General features: G+C 53.0%; 1 protein-coding gene across 1 annotated transcript in view; it reads right to left on the reverse strand.

Moving 5' to 3' along the window:
• Positions 1 to 2362: 2362 nt before the first annotated feature.
• Positions 2363 to 25026, reverse strand: part of Abtb2 (ankyrin repeat and BTB domain containing 2) — a 156927-nt gene continuing 134263 nt past the window's right edge. The window contains exons 4-17 of the mRNA XM_038329531.2: positions 20017 to 20169; positions 18465 to 18630; positions 15624 to 15713; positions 14920 to 15021; positions 13219 to 13315; positions 12547 to 12682; positions 11263 to 11489; positions 10307 to 10485; positions 9799 to 9904; positions 9509 to 9611; positions 8411 to 8501; positions 4978 to 5046; positions 4435 to 4548; positions 2363 to 3656 (exon numbers count right to left, since the gene is read on the reverse strand). Of these exons, the coding sequence (XP_038185459.1) occupies positions 3459 to 3656; positions 4435 to 4548; positions 4978 to 5046; positions 8411 to 8501; positions 9509 to 9611; positions 9799 to 9904; positions 10307 to 10485; positions 11263 to 11489; positions 12547 to 12682; positions 13219 to 13315; positions 14920 to 15021; positions 15624 to 15713; positions 18465 to 18630; positions 20017 to 20169 (1831 nt within the window). The 3' untranslated portion in view covers positions 2363 to 3458. The remainder of the gene's footprint in view (positions 3657 to 4434; positions 4549 to 4977; positions 5047 to 8410; positions 8502 to 9508; positions 9612 to 9798; positions 9905 to 10306; positions 10486 to 11262; positions 11490 to 12546; positions 12683 to 13218; positions 13316 to 14919; positions 15022 to 15623; positions 15714 to 18464; positions 18631 to 20016; positions 20170 to 25026) is intronic.

Below are 25026 nucleotides of genomic sequence, written 5' to 3' on the forward strand. Positions count from 1 at the left end.
TGGGTCCTACAGTTCATCCCGTTAGAGATAGAAATGACCTGGTAGCTTCACACATACCCTGGCCCCCATGTTTAACGATGTCTGAACTGTTTGTTCTGCACTCGTTGGCAGAAGTCTAATAGACAAGGAAGGAAGCTTCTGGACCAACAGGTGAGTATGTGACTGCCCCACCCAAGGGTTACACCCCTACCACTGTCTGCAGGGGAGTTTGCCGAGGAGCCAGGAAAGGGGTCTTTTTCACTGTTTTCTTGGGTAGCCTCCCTAGCCTGCTGTTCAGGGAAGATCTGAGAACAGGGCCAGAAACCAGGATGCATGTGCTGGCAGAGAAGAGTTGGGCAGCTTGCACACCCTGCCTGGTGTCTACTGGCTCTATCCAAGGCCAAGGATTGTAAGGCCAGGCCCACGTGAGCTTGGCCGTGGCTCTACCCTCTTTGAGATCTGGGCACTGTGTGGTTCAGATTCCCTGTCTCCACTTGGAACAGTGGTGAGGAGGGCTTTAGTGAATGGACTTGAGAGTAGGCCATTGTAAAAGCCTGCTGTGTCTTAGGTGAGCCCTGTCACACACGGGGAAGCCACCCTATGTAGAGTCACCACGGCCTCATCAGATTCTGTGAGTCCAAGCTTGAGAGGCAGAATTAATTATCCTCCACCCCCGTCTCCTACTCTGTCTCTCTCTAGTTTTTCTAGACAGGGTTTCTCTATATAACCATGGCTGTCTTGGAATTTGCTCTGTAGACTAGGCTGGCCTCAAAATTGAGAGATCCACCTGCCTCTGCCTTCCTTAGTGAAGTTAATTTTCTTTAAAAACTATTCAGGCCGGGCGATGGTGGCGCACGCCTTTAATCCCAGCACTCTGGAGGCAGAGGCAGGCGGATCTCTGTGAGTTCGAGACCAGCCTGGTCTACAAGAGCTAGTTCCAGGACAGGCTCCAAAGCCACAGAGAAACCCTGTCTCGAAAAACCAAAAAAAAAAAAAAAAAAAACTATTCAGCCTGGATATTCTGTTTAAAAATGACATGTGCTTCACCTTGCTCCGGGTTTAAGTGGGTCACAGTTGAGTGGTGGTGATGACGCTCATTCCAGCCACGAGGAACAGTGGGTTGGGGGTGGGGGACAGGAGGAGCTGCTTAGAACAGTGCCTGACTCAACGACAGTGGGTCCAGTCTGCACTCTGGTTGCTCTCTGGGTCTAACTAGGGGGCTGCTCTGGGGTGATGGAATTATTGGCCATATTCTAAAATAAGCCTGCACACACACAGGTAAATTATATTCCCTTGAGAGAAGGTCTCTCTTACTGAAACTGGAGCTAGACTGGCAGCCAGCAAGCCCCAGTGAGCCTCTCTCGGGGCCCCCACAGTACTGACTAGGGTTACAGGGGGTGTACGTGGCTACACCTAGCTTTTTACATATGTGCAAGGATCTGAGCTTAGCAAATGTCCCATTGAGCTATTTCAGCACCAATAATATTTTTTAAAAATTATTATTTTAAATATTCATTTAAAAGTGTGCTTATTATATATAAGCCTAGAGAGCAAACCCCTCAATTAATCCTCCTATCGCCTCTGCAGAGAAACTAGTTAAGAGCAGGATTGTAAGCACATCTGCCTTTTTAGTTCGAACAACTCTTGCAGGTGGAGTGGCCAGACAAACCTCACAGGAAGGACACTCCAGCCAGACCTCTCCTGGTCCATCTTCAGGGTGGTACCGAGGACCGTGTCTATTTCTGTGGCCCCCAGAGGGCGGTGTGGTGCACTGTTGAGTCGCAGACGGAGGCTCAAGCCACTCTGCCTGGCCTCCACCTCAGCAGAGCTAGGAAATGTGCCGGTCCTGGAGTCTCTTCTTCCAACTAGAGTTCCAGGACACTACTAAATGCTAGCCCTTGGGCTCAGTTCCCAGTGATCTTAGGAAGTGGGAGGGTGGGTGGTATAGTTAGCAAAGATTCCTAGCCCAGGCTGGCCTCGAACTTCTGCTCCTGCCTATATACCAGTTTCTTCTCATCAGACCATGCAGTGTGGAGCTGGGACAAGTCCGCAAGCACTTAGGTAGCTTCCTCATCTCATCTGCAGGGAGGGTTCCGGGACCGTAAGGTCAGAAAAGGCCACTAACGTATCTTCCCGGTCTCAGCTTTGTTCTTGTTCAATGACACATGTGAATTTTCATCTGCCTCATTTCCCAGGTGAAGAAATTGCCCATCTAAGGCAGTCAGACTGGCAGCTGGGTAGGTGGATGGATGCTATGTGGTAGCTCTGTTGTAGGGTCTTTCTGCCCAATGGCACAGACTCAGCTCTGGGTCCCCCATGGTCCACTGGGGCTCCTCTCCAGCTCCGAACTCTAGGCAGTCTTACCAGGAACAGATGCCACGGCCATTGTTAATGAGTGTTTATTGTTGATAAACCATAGTCCATTTACAATAAGTGACATTAAGGTATAGTTACAGTATCATACAATATTACAGCAATAAAATACCACTCATTCTTTTGTACATCCAGCACAAGCAGCGAGCTGAAAATATTTTCCAGGATTGCAAGCCCCAGGGGCTTCTGATGAATAAATAGTTTCTAAGGTAGCTGTTCTTGATGCTGTCCCAATGTCTGTCCAGAAACAGGCCAGAGGATGGGAAGCCAAGACTGAGGGCAGGCGGGGAGGGGACACCCCTTCTCTTCCACCAAGGCCCTGTCCTTCATGCTCAAGAGTCACAGATCCCAGTGAGAAGTGTGCTCTTGCGCTCCAGTCCTGAGTGAAAGGAGCCTTACACTTGAGACCACGGGAGCACTGCTGCCCGAGTCTGCAGATAGAGCTGCATGGGCTTCGACAGCCTGCCTCTTTCCTTTGGCTGCTAGCTGTAGCAGCGAGAGCTGAGGTCCCTGCGTTCCTGTACCATACCCCATCACACCCTCAGCTCAGACGCTCTGAGCTCAGACTCCAAGTTAGTAGTCTTACAGGGAGGGCCACTAGTGGCCCAGTCTTCACAGACAGGGGCCACCAGCCCTTTCAAAGGCACAGCTTGGGGGACAGGATTTGGAAAGACTTTCCTCTGTGAGGCATCCTCTGTGTGGAATTTAGGAAAACATACCAGCTATTGCATTTAGCGACCTGGGGCTCAGGATACATTCTCGAGATTCCTAAGAATGCCCCTGCTCCTCACAGCCCCAGCCAGGTAGATGGGTCAGCTTGCTGCTGAGCCACTGGAGGAGAGAGGACACAGGGTAGCCCTCAAGGTGCAAATGATGTCACACACCCTGCCAGTTACTGGTTGAGCAACAGTGAAGTGGGCTTTCTGCCCACCCAAGGATCAGTCACCGCCACAGAGGGTTATCTGGGGGAAGAGCAGGAAGTACCCCCATGAGCCTAGCTCCAAAGGGCCTATAGGCCTCCCTCCTCTGGATGTGCCTTGGGCGGCTGTGCTTGGCCTTAGCAGACCTTTGCACACCTGCAGACAGCAGTCTCCCTCCACCCTGCCTCACACCCGGGAGGTGACGTAGACAGAATGCACTCGCTCCGCCAGGGTGCTCTGCAGGTCCTGCAGTGGGTCCAGGCCCTGGACTTTGCTGCTTCGGCCATAGATGAGCTGCCGAAAGGCGTCCTGCTCCAGCAAGGCCTTCATGTGCTTGAGGAAGAAGCCCTCACAGAACAGGGCCAGCTCTGGGGCGTTGTGGATCTGTGGGCAGGGAGAGAATTGAGGCCCATGGTCTTTGTTTACCACCCCCAACTTCAGATATCACCTGCTCACAACAGGGCTCAGCCCTGACCTAGGGAGATGTCCCTGTCTGCCTCTGGAAGCCACCTTCCCTTCGGTGAGTATCTCCCGGGGTGCCTGGTTCAAGACTCAGTTGTGTCACCAAGGCCTATCCTTTTTCTTACCTGTGTCACAGTGACACCTGTATTGGACAGCTCCTTTCCTAAGGGCAAGGACTGCGCACTCCCCAGCACAAGACCACAGGCCGGTCCTGGGCAGTGGTCCAAAGCTGTGCTAACAAGTACCAAGCAGTGGCTTTGCTTTGAGTGTGGCTCTGAGCATGGGTGCTGAGGACCCTCTCAGGCACTCTTGGAGTGAGCATTCTGGGACTGGGAGGATAAAACCCAAGGAATCACAGAGACAGCCAGGAGACTGCAGGTGGACAATAAAAACTGGCTGGCTGGTCTCGGGAAGTGCTCTCCAGGAAGGGGGAAGAGTTGTCTCAGGAGCCTGGGGCAGGAAATGAATGTAGGATCTTGGGAGTCTTGTCAGGTCTGCCATGGGCTGGCTTCTGTTTGTTTGCACACAGCCAGCCACCTTGGGGCCTGAGTGCTGTCAGTGACCAGGGACTCTGGCTGGGGCTTTAAGCCCCTCCCGCCCCCCAGCCCCTCCGCTGGCCTTCACGTGGTCTGGCCACATGCATTTCCTAGCCTGTGCTGAGAAGCGTGGTGGGCAGTGGCTTGGTGTCCCCAGCCCTTACCTTGGCGTATTTGTAGGTGTTGACTGCGCTCTCCACGCTAAGGGTCTGGGAGCACAGGATCTCACAGTGTCTCTGCAGGGCGTCCAGCTGGAACAGGTTGGCAGCTGACAGCAGCTAGTCAGGGGATAAAAGCAGGAAATGAAAGCTTTCTCCTAAGCCCCAGCACCCAGCCCTCCTGTCAGACTAGTCTGAGAAGAGATGGCGGCCTTGAGATGGCCTGTTCTAGGCCATCTTGGTAGCTGGGGTGTGAGAGGTACAGGATGGGTGATAGATGTGGGCTACAGGTCAGGGTGTTTACCTACCTAAGTCTGAGCTATAGGCCTGAGACGCAGGTGAGCAGGAGGCTCAGCCATTGTCTGTTCCTCCTGGGCTGAACCATCCAGTCAAATGTACCCTTCTAACCACAGGCCTGGCCAAGGAAGCTGGGCTTGAGGGTGTGCCCAACTTCTGGTCTCTAGTAAGTGCCCTTACTTCAGGTGATAATAGGTCCCCGCGTGTGTCTGAGGTCAGAGCTGAAGACCTGGAGGACTCTGGGCTGCATACCTGCAGGATGTCAGCAGTGGGGATCTCCATGGACTCTGTTCCTCCATAGTAAAGGTACTGCATCAGCATCTGCGGTGGAGGAAGAGGACCTGTGTGAATGCCACCCGTGTGCTGCACAGTTGTGCAGCCAACTCTGAGACCTCTAACATCCTGCCACGACAATGAGCCTGCCCCTATGAAAGCCCTGCAGCCCAGGAGGGAAGGGGACTTGTCTCAAGTCACCTGGGGTTCTGATCCCCCGCAGGGTTTTCTTACACCTTCCCCCCACACCCTACAGAATGCTCCTTGCTTCTTTTGTACAGAATTCAAATATGAGCCAGGTGTGTTGGTCCATGCCTATAATCCCAGCATTCAGGAAGCACAGATGGGAGGATTGCTCAAGTTTGAGGCCCACCCTGGGCCATACATCACCAGGCCAGCCGGGGACACCACATCTCAAAGCAAAACAAAAGTATAAAATGGATTCTACATATAGCCAGGCATGTTGGTACAGGTCTAATCCAGTGCTGCAGGAGGATGGCAAGCTCAAGGCTAGTCTGGTCTACAGAGTGAGACTGTCTCAAAAGCCAAACGAGTCTGTATGGAGCTGAGGGGCCAGTGTACGGGGCCGACTGTCTAAGCAGACCACATTTTGAGACCTTGGCAGATCGCCTCAAGAAAGGAAGCGCTCACTTTGCTGCCTGGCTGAGACCTGCCTGGGGCTCTCAGTAAGTGGGTGCTGGGGTTCCATGTGCAGGCCTAGGAATGGGCAGCTATATTGAGTTCTGACGTTTATGTCACAAAAACCGCCATTACGCTGGAACCTGGGGAGGTTCCCAGTAGGAAAGAGGGAAACAATTCTCTCTGGTTGGCTGAGGAAACAGCCCCAGCAAGGCGCTGGCAGGCCTGTGAGTAAACAAGGCTCCAGCAGGCACAGTCAGAGTCTGTCAGGCCCGGCCCTCAGGCTGGAGAGGCACCAGAGGGTCTAGGAGAAAGCCCGACAGCATGTGGGCAGCTCAGCCAGGTACTGGCAGGCTCCCATCGGGAAGCCAGGCTCCCACGGCTTCTGTAGCCCCAGCTGGAGCCTGCACAGCCACCACACAGTAGCTCATTAATGTCTCCTCAGCCACCAGGACACAGTCTCAGACCTGGTATGCTCACTCGGTTTGGACAGAGGTGTATCAGCTCTTCTGGGATGTAGCTTAGCAATAGAGTGCTTGTCTAGCAAGCCGAAGGCCCTGGGTTTCTACAGTACTACAAAAAGAAACATCATCTCAATTTTTTATACCACTGATAATGTTGGCATGCATATATCAAAGTGCCTTTTATATGCTGGAGTATATAATTAAAGGTGGGCCCAGGGAATCCATGGGATAAGGCAGGTAGGTGTCCTGGGCCAGATCTGAAGTACTGTCTCACACTGTATCAAGGCCCAGCAACGCATCCAGTGTTTCCAGGCCTCCAAAACCTTGGGCCTCCGTGCTGACCAGCTCCTCCACAAGAGGATTAACTGTTCCAAGGCCCGTGTGTGCCAGCGTGTTAGGCCTCCTGTTCCCATTGGCCCTGTCCTGCACAGGTGCCCTTCCTCCGCCCCAAGGCTGAGTCCACACACCTCTCTGCCTCTCCACCAATCCCCGCGGCTCTCCAGGACCAGCCTACATCTGTGTCCAGCTCCCTCAGGTTCCAGTCATCTACACTTCTGGGCGACTTGGCCAAACTAGCTTCTGGAGCTGTTCTTCCCCAGGGATGAGAGAGAAGGCCTCGACCCGCAGGCCAGAAGCCCCAGATCTCTCCTCGCTGCCTCCAGCCCCAGTCACTGAGTCCCAGGTCCTATCTGTTCTTCCCTCCACGTCCCACTGCTTTCCCATCTAGTAGCTGAGCTTTCATCTAATTCCTTCTTTGCCTTAGTGCCTGTCACTTTCCAGCTGCGCTTCCTTGACCAGCTTTCCACCCGCTCTGACTCCCCACCTGCCAGGAGGGGAGCAGGTCTTGGGCTAGGCTCTGAGGCTTAAGTGACTAGCCTCAGTGAGGAGCAGGTGAAATACTTTGAACCATGTCTAATAAAGTGTCTGGTGAGCTAGCGAGGTTGTTCAGTGGGGAAGGGTGCCTGCTCCCACGCCTGACGACCCGAGTTTAAGGCCCAGGACTCACAGCGAAAGAAGCGAAGCCCTGCTTACAGTGGCATGCCTTCCCGCTGCGCCCCACAGGAAATAACTTAAAAGGCAGTGTCTGTGACCAGCGCCATCTGCACTGGAGCTCCCTGTGTCCAGAACACTGTGTGTCTGTCTGAGGTCTTGTCAACTAGCTGCTGAGACCATAGCCTGGCTGTCACTTTTCCAGGAAGTAGACTGTCCATACTCGCTGACATCGGTCACAGCCTCTCTCGCTGTGGGTGGTCCTATCCTCTTAATTCCTCTCTCCCTGCGTGGCTAGTGCCAAACCAGTGACTAAAGAGTAGGTTCAAGAACCAAGCCATGGGGCTGGAGAGATGGCTCAGCCGTTAAAAGCATTGCCTGCTCTTCCAAAGGTCCTGAGTTCAATTCCCAGCAACCACATGGTGGCTCACAACCATCTGTAATGAGGTCTGGTGCCCTCTTCTGGCCTGCAGGCAGAATATTGTATACATAATAAATAAATAAATATTTTTTTTTTTTAAAAAAAAGAACCAAGCCGTGCATTTTGGGAAGCTTTCTGAGAGTCTCACTGTGGTACACTCTGACCTCAGGCACAAGAGCCTCCTGCTTCAGCCTCTGAGGGCTGAGGTTCTGAGTGCTTGTCACCACACCTGGCCTTCAGTATGGTGGCACAGAGGGTCAGCCATTTTAGATGGCGGCTCTCTGAATGATGGAGGTAGGGATTCTGGGATCTCGCCCATGAGCTCTTAATCTGCCCAGGGCAAGGCAGGACCAGCACTACCTACCTGATACCGCTGGGCCTCCGTGTGGTCATTGCTACAAAGGAGGTCAGAGCTACAGGCCTGAGCGCCGACGCCCCCAAACATACATACCTGGGGACCAGAAAGCCCCATTTTCTGGAAAGTACTTCTTAGCTGGACCCCAACCCAATCCCCACCCCCTCCTCATGTGCTGCAGCTGGAGTCCAGAGCCGGACTGGCTCCCCATGCTTTTCCTATCTGGCCAGCAGGACTGGCGTGGACTCTTGGGGAGGGGGCAGCCTGCACCTCCACTACCTAATGGCCTAGGTAGTTCCCAGTAGGCTTCGGCAGCTCACTACAGAACGAGGGCCTACACACCGTGGGGGCAGCATGTGTTCATCCTTTACGTCTGTGTGCAGGCTGCCTGGCCTCCCAGTGGATCAGTTCGGCTTGGGAAGACTGGGGGATCCCTGATTTGATAATCACACAGGCCTAGAGGACAGAGTGACCAGAGGGACAGGCCCAGGATGGGCTGCACAGAGGAATTCCAGTGTGAGTGCAGCCCCGAGGCCCACGTACCTGAAAGATGTGGTACTTGATGTCGCTGATCTCAATCGTCTTGCTGCTGTCCCCGTCTTGCTCTGATTTGTTGGTCATTAAGGTCTTGAACCTGGAACAAAAAGACCGAGTGAGGCTTGAACATGGCCTGATCCATTGCTGTGCCAACAGCACGTTCATTGGAGCAACTTTTGGGAGCTGGAACACTAAAAATGACCGTCCTGTTCCTAAACGAATGCTTGGCAGGTAACATTTTATATCATCCTGGACGGACAGCTGGGGCCAGCTCTGTTCTGTCCCTACCACTGCTCCCCACACAGTGGCCTGAAGCCTGTGGTAGGGACAGGCCTGAGTGCTGGCTCTTCATTCCGAATACTGTGTTCTGACAGACAGCTGCGGTAACTGAGCAGAAAGCAGCCCTTGGAACTCCCTCTGCGTGCTGGACTCTGCTCCTGCTGCACGGGGCCAGCCCACGGTGCACTCCAGAGGCTGGAGGGAGCTCTGTAACCATGGGGCAGAGACTGTCATGTCCTTTAGTCCCTTTTCTCCAGTACTCCTGTCGCCTGGTGTAGCTCTTTCTTCCACAGTAGATGGAACAAGGGTTGGAAGTGAAACAGTTCTGAGAAAGCCCCTGAAACCTAAAAAATTCACATCGTCTTCCCGAGGTGATAGGCAGCAAAGACTCCTGGGGAGAAGAGACTGGGCAAGCCAAGCCAGGAACTTCAGAGATGCAGCTTCCATGCTGGGGCTGACTCTGGGGCATCATGTTCCTTTAAGTACCACCCCCCTCATCTCTGTCTCTCTCTCTCTCTCTCTCTCTCTCTCTCTCTCTCTCTCTCTCTCTCTCTCTCTCTCTCTGTCTCTCTGTCTCTGTCTCTGTCTGTCTCTCTCTCTCTCTCTCTCTCTCTCTCTCTCTCACACACACACACACACACACACACACACACGAGAACCCTCCCCCATTTTTCTAAGCTAGACTTAGGAGGAACCATCCATTGGCGTGCTCTCTGGGTGGATGCATGCTCGTTTCCATCTCCCAGGGAGGACTCCCGACAGACCTCAATGCTGGAAGAACTGCACCGTGCCCCTGGGGCCAGCGCTGCCACCCAGGCTGCCTACCTGTTAGACGCTGTCACCAAAAGGACTTTGTGTGCATAAAACAGCTTTCCTTCCACTAGGAAGGTGACATCTGACATCTCCTTGTTGTTCAGAAAGTGAGGATCTGTGGATGGGAAGACAAAGGGAGTGACAGGGTATCCGACTCCAGGGTTTCTAAGAGGGCTGGGGGTGGGCAGAGGGCACAAAGCAAGGACTAGAGAAACTGAGGCTCGGGCCTCACAGGAAAGGAGGCAAGGGCGACAGGGAGGAAGTGAGGGGGTGTCAAGCTTGAGGGGGGGATGGGCCTGCACCTAGCCTGGCTGGCAGGGTCTTCCGGATCTCCGGGATGCTGGGGATGGGGCTGCTGCCGTAGCAGTGCGTGAAGATGGCCGCCAGCTGCTGGAGGACGGAGTCGTTCTGCGGGGAGAGGGGAGGACTGTCAGCACACACATGCGGCCGCCGGTGGCTGGAGTTACAGTCAGGCTCCTTTCAGAACCCCAGGCCAGGATCAGAGCAGCCGCTGCTGTTTGCTCCTGCTGGATCTGACTTGGCCAGAACCGACTGCCACTTCATCTGTGATTTCCCAAATGGCTGTCTTGGCCGGGCTCCAGCCTGGACTGCCATGGCCTCTGCCCTCTGGCAATCATACAGTGAGACTCTGGGTGTCGGGGAGGTGTTTGTCTGGGAGCCTGGGGTTGTCTGGGGCTGTCCATGTGTGGGGGGTGTCTGTGCATGTAAATTGATACGACAGTCCTGGGACCCGGAACCCGGGGCTCTCTGAGCTCTCTGCCCCAGGCCGGGCAGTCGGGCGCCACTCACTTTGCTGGTCTTGAGGATGTCAAACATGAGCTGGAAGCCTTCGGTCACCAGCTCCTCGTTGTACTCCTCCTCCTTGATGGAGCTGAAGTCCCTCAGGAGGCCCTGCACCACTGAGTACCGGGACTGTGAGAAAGAGGTCCGCAAGGACTCTATCCAGATGTGCAGCTTCCAGGGGACACCTGGCCGGTGGGAGAGAAGGACAGCCGTCATCCCCTCCCAGTAAAGCACAGTGTGTAGACCACACCTTTTCCAGGGTGGGCTCTGCCTCCGTGCCCCACAGCGTTGGAACCCTGGCCCCACTGCTGAGTGCTGCGAGCCCCTCCGCTGAGCTTTGTGGATAAAGTTGGATTTCCTGTCATCAGGCCCAGCTGGCAGGGCACAGGAAGCTTTGGCTTTTTTTCATCAGATGACATGGAGGAAGGGCTTCAGCCAAGCTCAGGGCCTACTGCTTGTTAGCCCCGAGAATTTATTTGCTGAGAAGAACCTGTTGGGGAAGGATGACCCAGAAAATATGCAGGGCACTCAAGCAGCAACAAAAGTAACTTTGTGGCTGGGGTCACCACACATGAGGAGTTGTATTAAAGGGTCACAGCGTTAGGACGGCTGAGAGGCAGCACTCTAGGGCTTGGCATTTGGCCCCATGATAACGTGGCCATGCCTTGCGCTCTAGCTGACATCTTGTTCTTAGTTGAGGATCATTAGCACAAACCCACACAGAGGTGGGAAGGGAGACTAGGGGAGATCACGTGGTGTACAGCTAACAGGATCTGGTTCAAGTCCATCCAGCTGACTAGCCTTCCTGGAGAACACAGAGCCCCCAGGCTCAGATCCCAGGAGTAGAGGGCCGGCTGAGCAAGCAGACACTGAGATCTCTGTAGTCTTCAGGGTCCTGTAAGGACTCCTGGTGGTCCATCAGAGAGGAGAGCGGAGTGACTGTCCCATGTGCACAGCCTCACCCAGGGCTCTCAGCTCCATGGTGATGTCCAGGTAGCCATGCTCGGCGCTGTAGTACATGGCTTCCTGTAGGGCCTTCGTGCGGGTGCGGCTCAGCCTCACGGGCCCCTCGCTGCTGCCCTGGCTCGACGTGTCACTTTCTTCCACACCCTCAGCCAGGATCTCTTCCAGGGACAGCACATCTGCTTTGGCCTGCTGCGGCTGAGTCAGCAGCTTCCGTAAGACGTTCCTGGAAGCCAAGAGGTATCAAGATGAGCCCCAAGGGCCCCAAGATGGATGCACAGTGCCCACCTGAGCTATGGTCTAGAGCCCTGTGGCGACGATGGGTTACTTCAGGGCAGCTGAGGGCTCTCAGCATTCCCCATCCCCAGAAGTGACGGGGGCAAGAACCCCATCTTTTTTCTGTCCTGGAGTCAGCTTTGCACTGACCTCATGCTACCTCTCTGAGCCCTGGTTGCCTTGCCACCTAAAGACAGGGTGCTAGTCTGGCACAAAGGCACCAAATGCACCATGAGATGCACACGGAGCATGGCACAGCAGCTGCTCCTCAGCAGCCTACCCCACAATGAGCAAGTCTGCCAGCCCTTGCTGCATTCTTCCAGTACGTTAATGGGGAGAGTGTGGGGTCTGGCAAAAGGTACAGGGCCAGCACTGCGGGGCACTGCGGGGTAAGGCATGGCAGGGGCACATGTCTGGTGGTGGTAAGGTGCACATTGGCACCTTGCCCATCAATCATTCTTTCCTGTTTCCTTCCCTGCCTTCTAGTAACCTCTTCTCTTGTTCTCCTCTGTGTCCCATCCCCAATACTGTCTAATGGCTCTGGTTTCAGTTACAAGGCCAGGCAGGTCTGCCATCTGTTCCAGGAGCTACCAGCAGCCTCTTCACGGCTGGCCCATGTTCCGAGTGGAAACCCTGGGGTGTTCTAGAACCACCACAGGTACTAGAAAACCAGCATCACCTTCACAGAGGTGTGGTCCTAGGTGGCCCTGGCAGCTACAGGACTAACTGTTCTGCCAAAAAAGGGGTGGACTGCCCCAACATGGGAGGTGCAGGTCCCAGTCAATGCCCGTGTATCAGGGCCCAGCGACTCCTCCAGTAGTTCCAGGCCTCCAAAGCCTTGGGCTTCCATGCTGACCAAGAACCTTTGTCATCCTGGTTGACATGCACTTGAGTCCTGGCTTCAGGAGATGTCACCAGGCCTGGCTCCTCTGCAGCCTCTGGAAGCCCAGGCTCCTGAGAGCATAGCTCAGTGCTCCTGGTTAGGGCAGGAACCCCAAAGTTTGTACCTGTGGCCATGGGCAGCCGAGTGGCTGAAGCAGTTCATATCCTCATGGAGAGAAGAGGCCATGCCGTTGGCTTCCAGCATGCTGAGCAGGGGATCAGCGCCCCGGCTCAGTAGCAAGCTGACCAGCTCATAGTTCCCTGAAAGACAAGGTAGCAGTGAAAAGTTCGATGGGGATAGCATCTGAGTAGGGAAACCAAGATGGGGCAGACAGGGTCTCCAAGATCTGGTCCTCGGAATACGTGGTGACGGTGGGGGCACAGTCACAAACGGGGGTGGTAACGATGCGAGTGTGAGGTCTGAGAAGGTAGCTGTGTCACTACCACAGGCCCTGCCTAGGGCCTCCTGGGGTATGGAGGGAAGGAACCCCTTCCAGTAGCCTTTTTTTTTAAAAAATATTTATTTATTATGTATACAATATTCTCTCTGTGTGTATGCCTGAAGGCCAGAAGAGGGCACCAGGCCCCATTACAGATGGTTGTGAGCCACCATGTGGTTGCTGGGAATTGAACTCAGGACCTTTGGAAGAGCAGGCAATGCTCTTAACCTCTGAGCCATCTCTCCAGCCCCCAGTAGCCTTTCTTAAGTAGCACGTAACCCAGTGACCAGCCAGGGTGACAAGGCCAGAACGTCATAGAGATGTGAGAACTTGCTGACCAGGGAGCAGTGGACCTACCCGCTGCAGAGGCCAGCTGCAGGGGCGTCTCGGCATAGCTGTCTTCCCCTCCGTTCACTGCGGAGCCCTCCACGTTAGCACCAGCATCCAACAGCAGCTGTCCGGGACAGGAGAAGGCACTAATGAGCACAACGGGGTGCCTGGGGAAGGGTGGGGTGCTCTGGAGGGCAGGACCTGCAAGTCTCCAGACATGCGACCAAGAAATGGCTCACACTGGAGTCTTGGGATGCCTAATCACCCTCAGGGAGCTAGCGTCGTCTCCATGCATGAGGCCATGCACCAAAGCCCCTAAACTGTGACGACCTGCAGCTATGCTCTCCCTTTGCAATACTTCCCCATCAATCAGCTTCAGGGACCTTCTGGAGGACAGGCAAGTGTCCCCTGACATCCCTGGAGGGTAATGAGGTCCTGAACAGTAGCAGGTGCAAAAAGCATCGGGTACAGCACTGGCCACTGACTAGAGAGGCTTGAGCCCTTGTCTTCCCCATCTACAGAGTCGGGGAGAGAGCCTGGCAGCATTACTGACATTAAGTGATACAATGTCCAATCCACTGAGGGCTCATAACCAGCAGCATTTGGGCTCCTCCCTGGAGAGGTTCAGCAGCTACCCAGGCCGGCAAGGGGTGGGGAGGAGCGGAATATCACAGGCTGGTTAGGAGTGCAAGTGGCCTCATTCTAGCAAGAACAACTTTGCCAGGGGCCAGGGGAGGCAGGGTTATCTGTTCCCAAAGGGTCTGCTTAGGGCAGGGGTGTTGTCTGCTTTCTGCTTGCTTCAGACTCTCCCAGGCTCCGGGAGACACACACCTCAAGTCTCTGATCACCCCTCCCTGGCAACCAGGTTCCAGGAGCCCAGGTGAGCTCCACGCTCCCCTGTAGGGCGTGGGGCACAGGGATGGCCTGTATCAGCTGGAGACTCGTCCGTCAGAAACCAGATATGCCCGCTGCTGGGGCATGGCAGTGGGGGTGGAGACCTGCCTGCTGGATGAAACTGGGCACCAGGCCAATCCAGGGCACAGCCCACAGCCTGGACTAAAGCTGCAGCTCTGGGAAGGTGGCGACTGCAAAGCCTGGGTACAGTAGCCAACTGGTCAACAACCACCTACAGAGTGTTGGCTGCATGCCAGGCAGTGCTGCCTACTGCAGGTGAGCTGACTGGGCTACCCACAGAGACCTTGCATCCTGGAAGAGGAGGAGGGGGTGGTGCCCACCCAGAGGTAGCTCTGTGAAGTCCTGCAGACATTACTGACCAGAAGTCCTGTGAACTGTCTCGTCACTGGTACCTCCTTCTGAACCATCACCTCACTGTGATGCCAGCCTTAGCAGCCAAAGCAAGGCAGGCGACACTGAGGCTTAGCTTGACAGACACATGAGTTGTGCCATCTGTCCTTTCTCAGGAACTGGGAAATGGGGGTGGGTGGGACAGGACTGAAGGACACCATGATGCAGAGCCAGCTCTGCGGGAAGAGCCTGTGGCCAGGAGAGGGTTGGACGTGTGAGATGGAGAAGGCCAAAGTCCAGGTCTTTTAAGACTCCCTGGGAGAGACAGTGCTTGAGCCCGGATCTCCTCTTCCACCCACCAGCCAGGTGAGCTTTATCGGGCTGGTGGACCCTGGCCTTCAGCAGTGCCTCTGGCCAGGGCTAAGCATGAGGCCCAGCCCAGCTGTCGAGCCGCGGCCCATGCCGCCCCTCCTAGGAGCTCACCTGCACTACAGAGATGTGCCCATGCAGCACTGCGAACGTCAGGGAGGTCCAGTGTCTGCTGTCCGGGTGGACGGAGGGGTGCCTGGCAGAGCTGTTCGGAACCTGAAAAAACACACCAAATCATCACTGTTTCCTGGACAGGTGACATGCCAGAGCAGACGGCACAGGATGCGAGCGTGGCGAAGTTAACAGAAGTGCAGCTACATTTGCCTGGTAATGTCTGCTGAGAGCACTGGTGTGGACAAGGTTCAAAGGAAAAGGCTGGGTGTCCATCTGGTGATGTATACTGTCGGCAGAAGAAGACAGAAGGGGAACACTGTATGTATTGGAAGGAGCAGAGACACGGACAGCCAGGGATTAGCCTCGTAATAGAGAACAAGAGCTATGAAAATGGAATTATGGCCATTCCCTCTACTCAAACTTCAGCCCAAACCCAGAGGACTGCCATCTCTCTTCTCTTGGCCTGTTTTTAAAACAGGGTTTCCTGTGTACCTCAGGATGGCCTCAAACTTGGGATCTTCCTCCATAGTCTTAAGAGTGGGGGGATTACAGGCATGTGCCACCATGCGTGGCTCTTTTCTGTGGTCTTTGTGCACATTTCTAGTCTAATGAGACGCATCTATCGAGTACGTGTAAAATACCACATCAAGCCCGGTTGCTAGAGGTCTTGGTGTGGCCTCTCACTGGGTTGGGTTTCGTTTTACCTGTATGTCTAAGTTGGCCCCAGCATCAATTAGCATCTGGACCATGGCTTCATCCCCAGCAGCACAGGCATACATCAGCGGCGTCATACCCTGTGAATCAAAGGTGGATGCTAAATCCCCAGAGACAGGACACACATCACATATCCCCCAGGTCTCTGCCCAGCTGCTCCTGTGACCTGTGCATCTTAAGCTCCCAGGGCCAAGGCCACTGGAAGGCAAGGCAGGGGGCATTTCCACATGCACCATGGACAGCACAGGGGGGAACCAGATGGCCACATGGCGGCCACTGCAGCCAGATTCCAGGGCCCACATTTCCTTCTCTCTGCTTCAGCTTCCTCATCTTAGGCTGAAGAAATAGTGTGGGTCTCAGTCAGTTGCAGAAGGGTCTCAGCACACACACAGTGCTAAGTACGTACGGAGTAGGCTCTTAGTACCCCAAGTGAGAGCTAATTAACAGTGTAACTGCACGCAAGAGCCCATCACGGGCCAGCGCCTGGACTCCCTGTAGGAAGTGACTCCACTCTGCAGCATCTCATTCAGTCACTGTGCTATTCCTATTGGGGGCTTCTACTGCTGTCCTCATTGTATGCATGAGGGGCAGAGAGGGGAGTTAACTGTCCAAGGTCCTGTAACAAACAAGACGTGGGACTTGGGTCAGAACCCAGGTCTACATGAACTGTTAAACCCTGTGCTCAGCGGTGTCTCTGTGGAGATGCGCTTGATCACATCTTGTGCCAATGAGCAGTCCCGAGTGTACCGCGAGCTGTGTCCATTCGCTCACTGCATCTATGTGGGCAGTTAGCAGGGCTGGGAGTCTGATGGCAAAGGCAGCGGTGGAAAGTGCATTCCACAGCTGGATCCTCTGGTGCTCTGTGATATTATTTATTAGGTTATTTGTGTGGAGGGAAGATCTTCTTAGCTCATAAATCCTTGTCTAGTTCCTGGAGATAAGGAAATGGCTTGAGATAATCCTGGGGCGAGTGGCCTGTTTAGCTATGCATCTGTCTCTAAATGCTGAGGTTCGGGGAGCAACAGTGCCAAGCATCTACAGAAAAGACAGCGGCAGCGTGACAGGAATTTGGCTTTGTTACACACACACACACACACACACACACACACACACACACACACACCAGGTACACAATGGCTTTGTCTCCACACGTCTGTACATATGCAGAGCATAAAGCAGGCCACCAGCTGGAGAAGAGCAACTGTTTGGGGGCTGTTTCTACCCTCACTTGGGCACACAGGGAGATGAGAAAGCAGATTTCAGGGCTAATCGCCACCGTTTTGACAGCAATGCAACAACAGTACTCATCATAATGACAAGAACCACAGTGGAGATTTACTAACGCCGAGGCTGCCAGGCGGAAAGTTCTCCCAACTGCAGGCCCTGTTACTCCACCTGAGAGATGAGGAAAGCCAGGCTCCCTTGGTGGCAGGCTAACCTGTCAGATACCTCAGCTGTGACACAGTAGACCAAAGGCGCCCGCAATCTAAAGCTTAAGTGCCCGGGCTTCAGTGCTGCGCTCCCTGAGGAAGAGGGCATCAGGAAGAAGGTTCCTACAGAGGCCTTGCATCTGCACCTGCGTGGGACTAGCCTCAGCCTAACACTGAACGCTGACACTCCTCCCTCTGTGGCTCCTCAGTCCCAGCCCGGCCAACCCTGCCTTCCCTCCAGGCTCAGGTTCAGCTCCACACAGCGCTCCAGGCCTCCGGCTTCAGCTGCTGCTCAAGCGGGTGCTGTGCTGTCGTTCCATCTGACGCCAGGACTTGAACCTCCATAGTAACCAGACTGTCCCCGGGCTTCTGGGTGGGCCAGCTGGAGCACAATAACTGATGCCCATTGAGGGCACGAGCTGGAGGCAGACTCCTTAGAATGGTGGTTCTCAACCTTCCTAACGCCGTGACCCTTTAATACAGTTCCTCACGTTGTTCTGACCCCGCACATAAAATGATTTTGTTGCTACTTCATAACTGCAATTTTGCTCCTGTTATGAATTGTAATGTAAATGTCTGAACCGGTGCCCTGGGGGTCGTGACCCACAGGCTGAGAGCCGCCGTTTTAGCTGTGCTTCAGCTGTCCCTTCTGGAACTCAGAGCTTTGCCCCCGGTATTTCCCGCCCTTTCTCCTTATTTTGCTCTCTGGTACTTCTCATCAGTGTGCTCTTTAGTTATGTGTTTGTCACCCCTCCCTTCTCTTTTCTCCTTTGGTGACGCAGCTCAGTAGTAGGGTAGGAAGATATCTTACTACTGAGCCACATCCTCAGCCTTCAGTTTTGTTGCGACAGGAAACTCAGTAGTCCAGACTGGCCTTGAATTCACTCCATAGCCTAAGCTGGCCTTGAACTCGTGACCACCCTGATACAGCTTGCTGAGTGCTGGGACTCCAGTCTACCATCACCCCTGGCTTATGTGCTTGTTTCTTACTCTCCTGCCAGTGTCACCCCATGAAGACAAGGTTTCTCTGGGGCTAGTGAGTGGCCAGTGCACATACTCCCATTCGCATGCCAGTGATTACGGCTTGCTACCGAGCTTGCTTCCCCTGGATCCTTGCTCAGTTCGAGCTGTTTCCTCTGGACTCTTGCTCAGCTCTGCCTCCTCTAGGATAGTTGCTAGCTAAGCCCTCCAGCCTGGGAAACAGAATCCACCCAGACTACACCACGGTTGTCCGGGAGGGATGGGGGATGCCCAGGCTAGCCTTCTGTCAGGAGCTTGAAGCTTGGGGCTGAGTCTCAGTCAGCTCCAGAATGCAGGGACTATGACTGTTTCTCCCACCCTAGCAACTGTCAGTTCAGAGGCGGCCTCTAAGCCTACCCTAGAGGAATTCACAGAAGGTACCTGGTCATCCATTGTGTTCACCCCATCCGGACCCAGGGCCTCGATGGCCTGGCTGATGAGGTCTGTTCTCCCACAGTTGAGCATGCGGAAGCCCAGGTCCTGGTTGAATCTTTCAGTAGCAGCTCGAGCATCCAGCCTCCGGAAGGAACTGAAGCAGCATTCGGGTCTGCCCAGGAGAGACCAGGAGGTGTGTCAGGAGCGCCGTAACACGAGGCCCTTCTGGGCCTGGCTGGCATGGGTGGGAGGACTGTAGTGTGCACAGGTCACCATGGTTAGCCTTGCTCTGTTCTTGCCCCAGAGCAGTGGTTCTCATCCTTTCTAATGCTGTGACCCTTCCACACAGTTCTTCAGCTTGTGGTAACCCTAACCATAACATTATTTTCACTGTAATAATTTTGCTACTGTTCTGAATTGTAAATATTCTTTCGGAGACAGAGGTTTGTCAACAGGGTCGCAACCCAGAGGTTGAGAACCACTGCCCCGGAACGTGCAAATCTTGACTTCCCTTATACATAGGTTAAGACAGTGGACTGAGCACCTGAGACCTGTCAACTGCCAGGGAGCAAACTCTCAGGTCAAAATAACCCATCAAGGGACTCGACCCCCTGATTCCCCCCCACGCCCCCCAGGAGGAGGAAGTTCATACTAGGCCAGTGCCTAAGCCCTTGGCCGCCGCATGGTGCTTACACAAAGCAGGGTAACCTTTGGCCCGTGAAGTGGGCATTGTGGCCAAGGTCTAGCTTTTCCCTGTGTCTCTTCAGGTTGCTTAGTAAGACCCCCAATACAAACACAAGGCAGGAAAAGACTTAGAATCCTATGAACAATCAACCCAGCCTACTAAGGACCATCGTGCATACAACCTGTATCTACACAAGGTACACAGTCATCTAAAAGCTCCTACCCAGGTCCTTTAATTAGGTCAACGTGTGTAAAATTCATGTCTAGAAGATGGTTTGGGCACAGACGGACAGCAGAAGTGCGAGTCACTCCTCAGGCGGGGGATGGCCATCAGAAGCTCCCCAGGAGGAGCTTAGGCAGCAGACCTGTCTATGGGCAGAGGACTGCAGGAGAGCATAAAGAGCACCAGGCTGGAGACCATGTGAACCTGGTCTCAGACTGAGGCACTTCTGCAGACAAGCTGCTGTACCTCCCTGCCGGGCAGGCTTTCTCTGTAGCATGGGCATTAGTGCCCTCTTTAAAGTTGTCGGGCCTAAGGCAGAACTCAACACAGGAGTTGACACAAGGAAACCAGAGTGAATAGAGAGGAACAGAGGAAAGAGTCTTGCCAATCAGGACCTTATACTTGCACTGTCTGTGCTCTCCAGCCCAAATTCTAGGTGTGTCTGTCTTGGTAACACACCAGTGACTGCAGAAGACACATCCTGAAAGCATCCAAGGCCTAGAACAGATCTGTGCTCATGCTTGGCCATGGCCGGTGCCCTACAGCCTTGCTTTTCGATGCCCACCCAGCCACTAGAAGAAGCAGGAAGCAGAGGAGTGTTGTAGGTGCTGGGGCATAGGTGTCATGACCCCCTTCTCCCGGGCTCCATACTTGAGTTGGCGGGGCTCACAGTCCAGGCCAGGTAGCAGCAGGCGGGCTGCCTGCCGGATATCCCCACTGTCCACGGTGAGGCTGCGGCGGTGTTCTGCATAGGTGATAGCCACCCGCATCCACTCCATCAGTGGTGGCAGCAGCATGAAGGGCCTGTGGGGGAGCAGAGAGAGGTCAGAGCTGGGTGTGGTACTCCATGCACAAGGAAGAGGGCCCCCCAGCACATGGTCTCAGGAAGTAGCCACAAAGGCTGGCCACTCCATAACTGCCGGGCTGTCCTCAGCCATCAGGAGACTTGGTCTTTGTGATCATAGAGACCCCAGTTTGTCCTTGTACTCTATGGCGACCCTGTCATGGGTCAGGAGGAATTTCCATCACGGGAACTGGCAGGAACTGAGGGCTCTTCAGTGGCCAGTGAAAGATGTTCACCAACACGTGTAATTGGGATGCTTGACCATCCCAAGACTTCATCTGAACACCAGATTTTTCTATGGGTAGAAGTGGAACACAGCTAGACATATGCCCATATACAGACCCAGGTCCCACACCCAGCTTTGCGACAGGAACTGTCACTCATGACCCTGACAGCACCCCCACATTCCTCTCGAGGGCAAAAAGTTTTATTAAAACCCCAACAAACCCCTAAGCAGACTAGCCAGACAGGAGCTTCAAGGTGCTTCTTTGGCAGAAGTTACTCTGACATTCCAGATCTGTCCCTGCAGAAACACATCTCAGTTTAGGAAATTTAACTGGTCCACTGATGTCAGAGGGGATACGAGGAAACCTGAGATCAGTAAAGTCTCACTGTCCTTGGTCTCCAGAGCAGGTCCCAGTGCTGGCTGACACCTGCCATCAACCACAGCTGCCCAGCAGATTCTGAGAGTCACCTGCTGTAGTAGTTTGAATGTTGTAGACTCCCATAATCTCATAGGGAGTAGCACTATTAGGAGGTGTGGCTTTGTTGGAGTAGATATGGTCTTGTTGGAGGAAATGTGTCACCATAGGGGTGGGCTTTGAGGTTTCCTATGCTCAGGATACCACCCAGTGTCTCAGTCAACTTTCTGTTGCCAGCAAGATGTAGGACTCTGAGTTATTCCTCCAACACCATGTCTGCCTGCATGTTGCCATGCTCCCCACCATGATGATAATAAACTGAACCTCTGAAACTGTATGTGAGCCACCCCAATTGAATGTTTTCTTTATAAGAGGCCTTCATGGGCTCTCACTTCTGCTTGGCTAGCCTCTCTTTATCCTTCAAAGCACAGAGCCAATACTGCCTTTCTCCATCCAACTTCTCCAGGCCTCCTATAACAATCCCTAGATTTCTCCTCCAGGATGGCGTGTGTCCCTTCACGCGGACTGGCCTAAGGTCAGGAACGATGCCTTTATCATATCTGTATTCACCCAGCCAGGGACCTGACCCAACAGCTTTTCAATGAATGTTTGTTGATGGACTAAAGCTATGGATTAGCACCTGAAACTTAGCATAACATACGCAGATTTTTACTTGGACCAAGTCAGGTCTCTGCTCAGAAATAACGACATTTGGAGCCACGTGTGGTGGCATATACCTATAAACCCAGCACTGGGGAGATGGAGGCAGGAGGATCAGGAGTTCAAAGCCACCCTGGCCTATAAAGCGAGTCTGAAGCTAGCCTGGGCTATAGGAATCCTTTTCTTAAAAACAATGACATGTCCCATTTTCAAGGCCATGGTATTGATTAATGTAGGAGGTGGGGGACACCATTTAGGGGAAACTTGTGTAATCTAGGAAGGAAAAACCATCATTCATGAATTATCACTGCAAGATTATAAACTTCCATTTGAAATTCCCTCAAATATCTGTGAATTTTCCGATCCTTGCATTACAGAGCTGGAGGCCAGCACAGAGGAACACCTACTTAAATTACTAGCACTAGAGACAGATGGTTCGTTCCTCTCTATTGTAGCTAAAAGCACATCAAAGAGCCAGAGTGTAGCCATTAAACCTTCTTGAGTGTGTAACAGGGTCTCATTGTGTAGCCCAGGCTGGCTTCTTACTTGTATTTCTCCTAAATTTTGGGATTGCAAGCATAACCAAGACTAGTTATGCTATTAAACCTCTGAGTGGGCATTTCCCAGTTCCTCTAAGGCATGCTCTATGGGAACCCACAAGGCCTAGTCAGGTGGTATCCTCACTCATCCTCCCCCCACATCCTCTTGTGCCCTGCCAAGCTCACTAGATAGAGAATGCAATAGGGATAGCCTCGGAAATGTATACTGAGGAAAGCTCATTCAGTCTCCAATTGCATCACCCCAATTAGTGACCAGAATGTTGGAAACTACATTTCCCAGACTCCTTTGCAACTAAGGTTCACGATACAAACCCAGTTTTATAAGTAAGCTCTTGCTTTATAAGATCCAGGAAGTGACAGGAGGCAGAGGCCACCTTTGTGTCCCTACTGCTTTTGCCGACAGATCAGGTGATAAAAAGCACAAAGTCGTATTTATTCTCTCTTCCTATAGAACATTCTTATGTCCGGGCCCTATTTCTCTTGTGTGCTAGAGGCAGAGACAACGGTAGTGAAAACAACAGACTCATGATCCCAGCCTCAGTCCTAAATCATAAATGCTCAAACCAGCACCTGAGGCTGTGGACATGGTCCTAACATGTTGTCTGCAAGCCTGGTCTAGACTCTGCTCCCTAGGTCCTTTCTGTGGTTTGGTTAGCATCTAATTTCCTGTATTAAGCCCCATCCTATTTAAAATACCTACAGTGATTTCTGTTTCCTGAATTGAACACCGATTAAATACTCTAGAAATCTAAATTATCCCTCTGCCTCTAGGGTGGTGAGTGCCTTGTCTCCAACCGGAGCTGACCTTGCCAACAACCAACCTCTTCAGACCAAGGATGGCTTACCCACCCCCACCCCTACCTGTGGTCTGTGGGCAGGTAAAATGATAAGCAATTCATGGGTTTTCTTGGTTACATCCTTTTCCTGGGCTGGGATTTCCAAAATGCTATTTTCTTTCTACTAATTCGTCCTACCCACTGGGCATGATGAGAAAAGCAGGCTGCATTATGGGATATTCTGGAAAATCCCTACAGAAACTCCCATCTTTAGTCTCCACAGCTGTGTGGGAGCTTCAGCGTGGAAGGGCCTGGAGGAGTGGAGCCAAGGGTAACTGTGTGTCTTCCTCAATGTCTTTTCCCACAGCTGAGGTTGGCTGGCAGCCCCTTGAGCAGAAATACAGTTGGCTGCAGGGCCGGGTAGGAGCCCCACAGGCTGAGGAAAGCCCCTCCATACAGCCTGCCCGCCTGCTGAGATAACACTGGATCCGATACCTTAGAATAGCCATGCTTGGATATTTTTGCTCTCAAGTCTCTTTCTATATTTCAAAAAGTTACTGAAACTCAAAAGGCTTGTATTGGTTTTATTCTATGATATACCAACAAAAACTAAAGCAGAGAGAATGCTGAAACACACACACACAAGCGTCCCACAAGCCACCGCAGTAGAATGGCATGTCAGAAAGCCTCGAGAAACCCAGCCGTGGACACTGCAAAAAATGAAATTTAAGAACAAACATCGCATTCTTTTGAAAACAGATTTGACTCCTCCTGGCAAGTGTCTTTGGGGCTCCAGGTGTTCCATCCCTGGGCACGATTTGAGGACTTCTGCCTCAGAAGATCACACCAGGTACTCCCTCCCCCCCATACAAAGCCCTGAAAGCCTGGCTAGTCAGAACTTGTTGTATAGACCAGGGTGGCATTAAATTCACGGAAACCTGTCTCCCTCTGCTTCTTGAGTGCTGGCTTAAAAGTATGTGCCACCACAGCTGGCATCGTGCCAGCTTAGTTTTTATTGTCAACTTGACATAGAGTCAGTTGGGAAGAAAGAATCTCAACTGAAGAATTTCCCAGATCAGACTGGCTTGTGGCCATGGCTGTGAGAGAATGTCTTGATCAATGATTGATGTGGGGGAGCCTAGCTCACTGCGGACAACACCGTTTCTAGGCAGGTAAGTCTGGACAACCTTCCAAGAGAGCCAGCAGAGGAGGAGGTGTGAGCCACGTTCCTCCATAGTTCCTGGGTTCTGTCCTGACTACTCTCAATGACAAGCTGTGGCCTCTAAGGTGACACAAACGCTTTCCTCCTCTAAGTTCCTTTGGTCAGAACATTTTCTTCAGGAACAGAAAAGGCAGCTAGTATAGTGTCTGAGGGCAACAATGCCCAGGGCCGGCGGGCAGCAGCAGGCACAGGCTGGACCCCTGTCCTGGTGGCACACAGTCCTTTGAACCCTGAAATAGCACAGGGCTTGCACATTCGCTTCTGTATCCTTAAGGGCAGCATCCTCACCAGAAGAAAGTTCTAGTGGCACTAGCACAACCGAGCTGGCTATGGACCCTCAGGCAGGGTACCGTCCTCTATGGGCCTGTTTCTATTAAAGAAGAGGTTAGATTAATGTTTATACATTTCCTTCCATGGTGAGAAGTCTTCTCCTTGAACTGCAGACTCTTCATAGCAGTAACTCCCTACAGCCCAGACAGAACACGTGGTTCTGGAGGAAGAGTGGCTGGCTAGGAACAGGTGTCTTCTCCCCAGTCAAAACTCTGACCCTGGACGGTAGCTTCACCTCTTCTACTCACAATTCCCATCTGAGCAAAATGGGTCTAAATTATAGGAGTGCTTCCCAAGACAGCTGTAAGTACATACACCAAGTGCTTAGCAGAAGAACACCGGGAACATGGCATGTTCCCCATAAATGCGAACTAGTCTTACCGCTTTAGTATCTGTTGATAGAGAAAACATAATAGAAAAACACAGGCCATAGGAATCTGGCTCTATTAAATGCCTCAGCCCCAGCCTTCTTACAGGCCAGCTGACTCGCTGCCTTCTCCCCGCCAGCAAGCATAAACACGTAAGCCTGCAGGCAGACGGCCCACTATCCACTCCAGCCCTGCTCATAAAACAGAGCAAACAAATGCAACCACTATGTGGAGAGGGAGCTACAAACTTTCTGGAGACA

The sequence above is a fragment of the Arvicola amphibius genome, chromosome 5 (assembly GCF_903992535.2).
Source record: "Arvicola amphibius chromosome 5, mArvAmp1.2, whole genome shotgun sequence".
Classification (NCBI taxonomy): Eukaryota; Metazoa; Chordata; class Mammalia; order Rodentia; family Cricetidae; genus Arvicola; species Arvicola amphibius.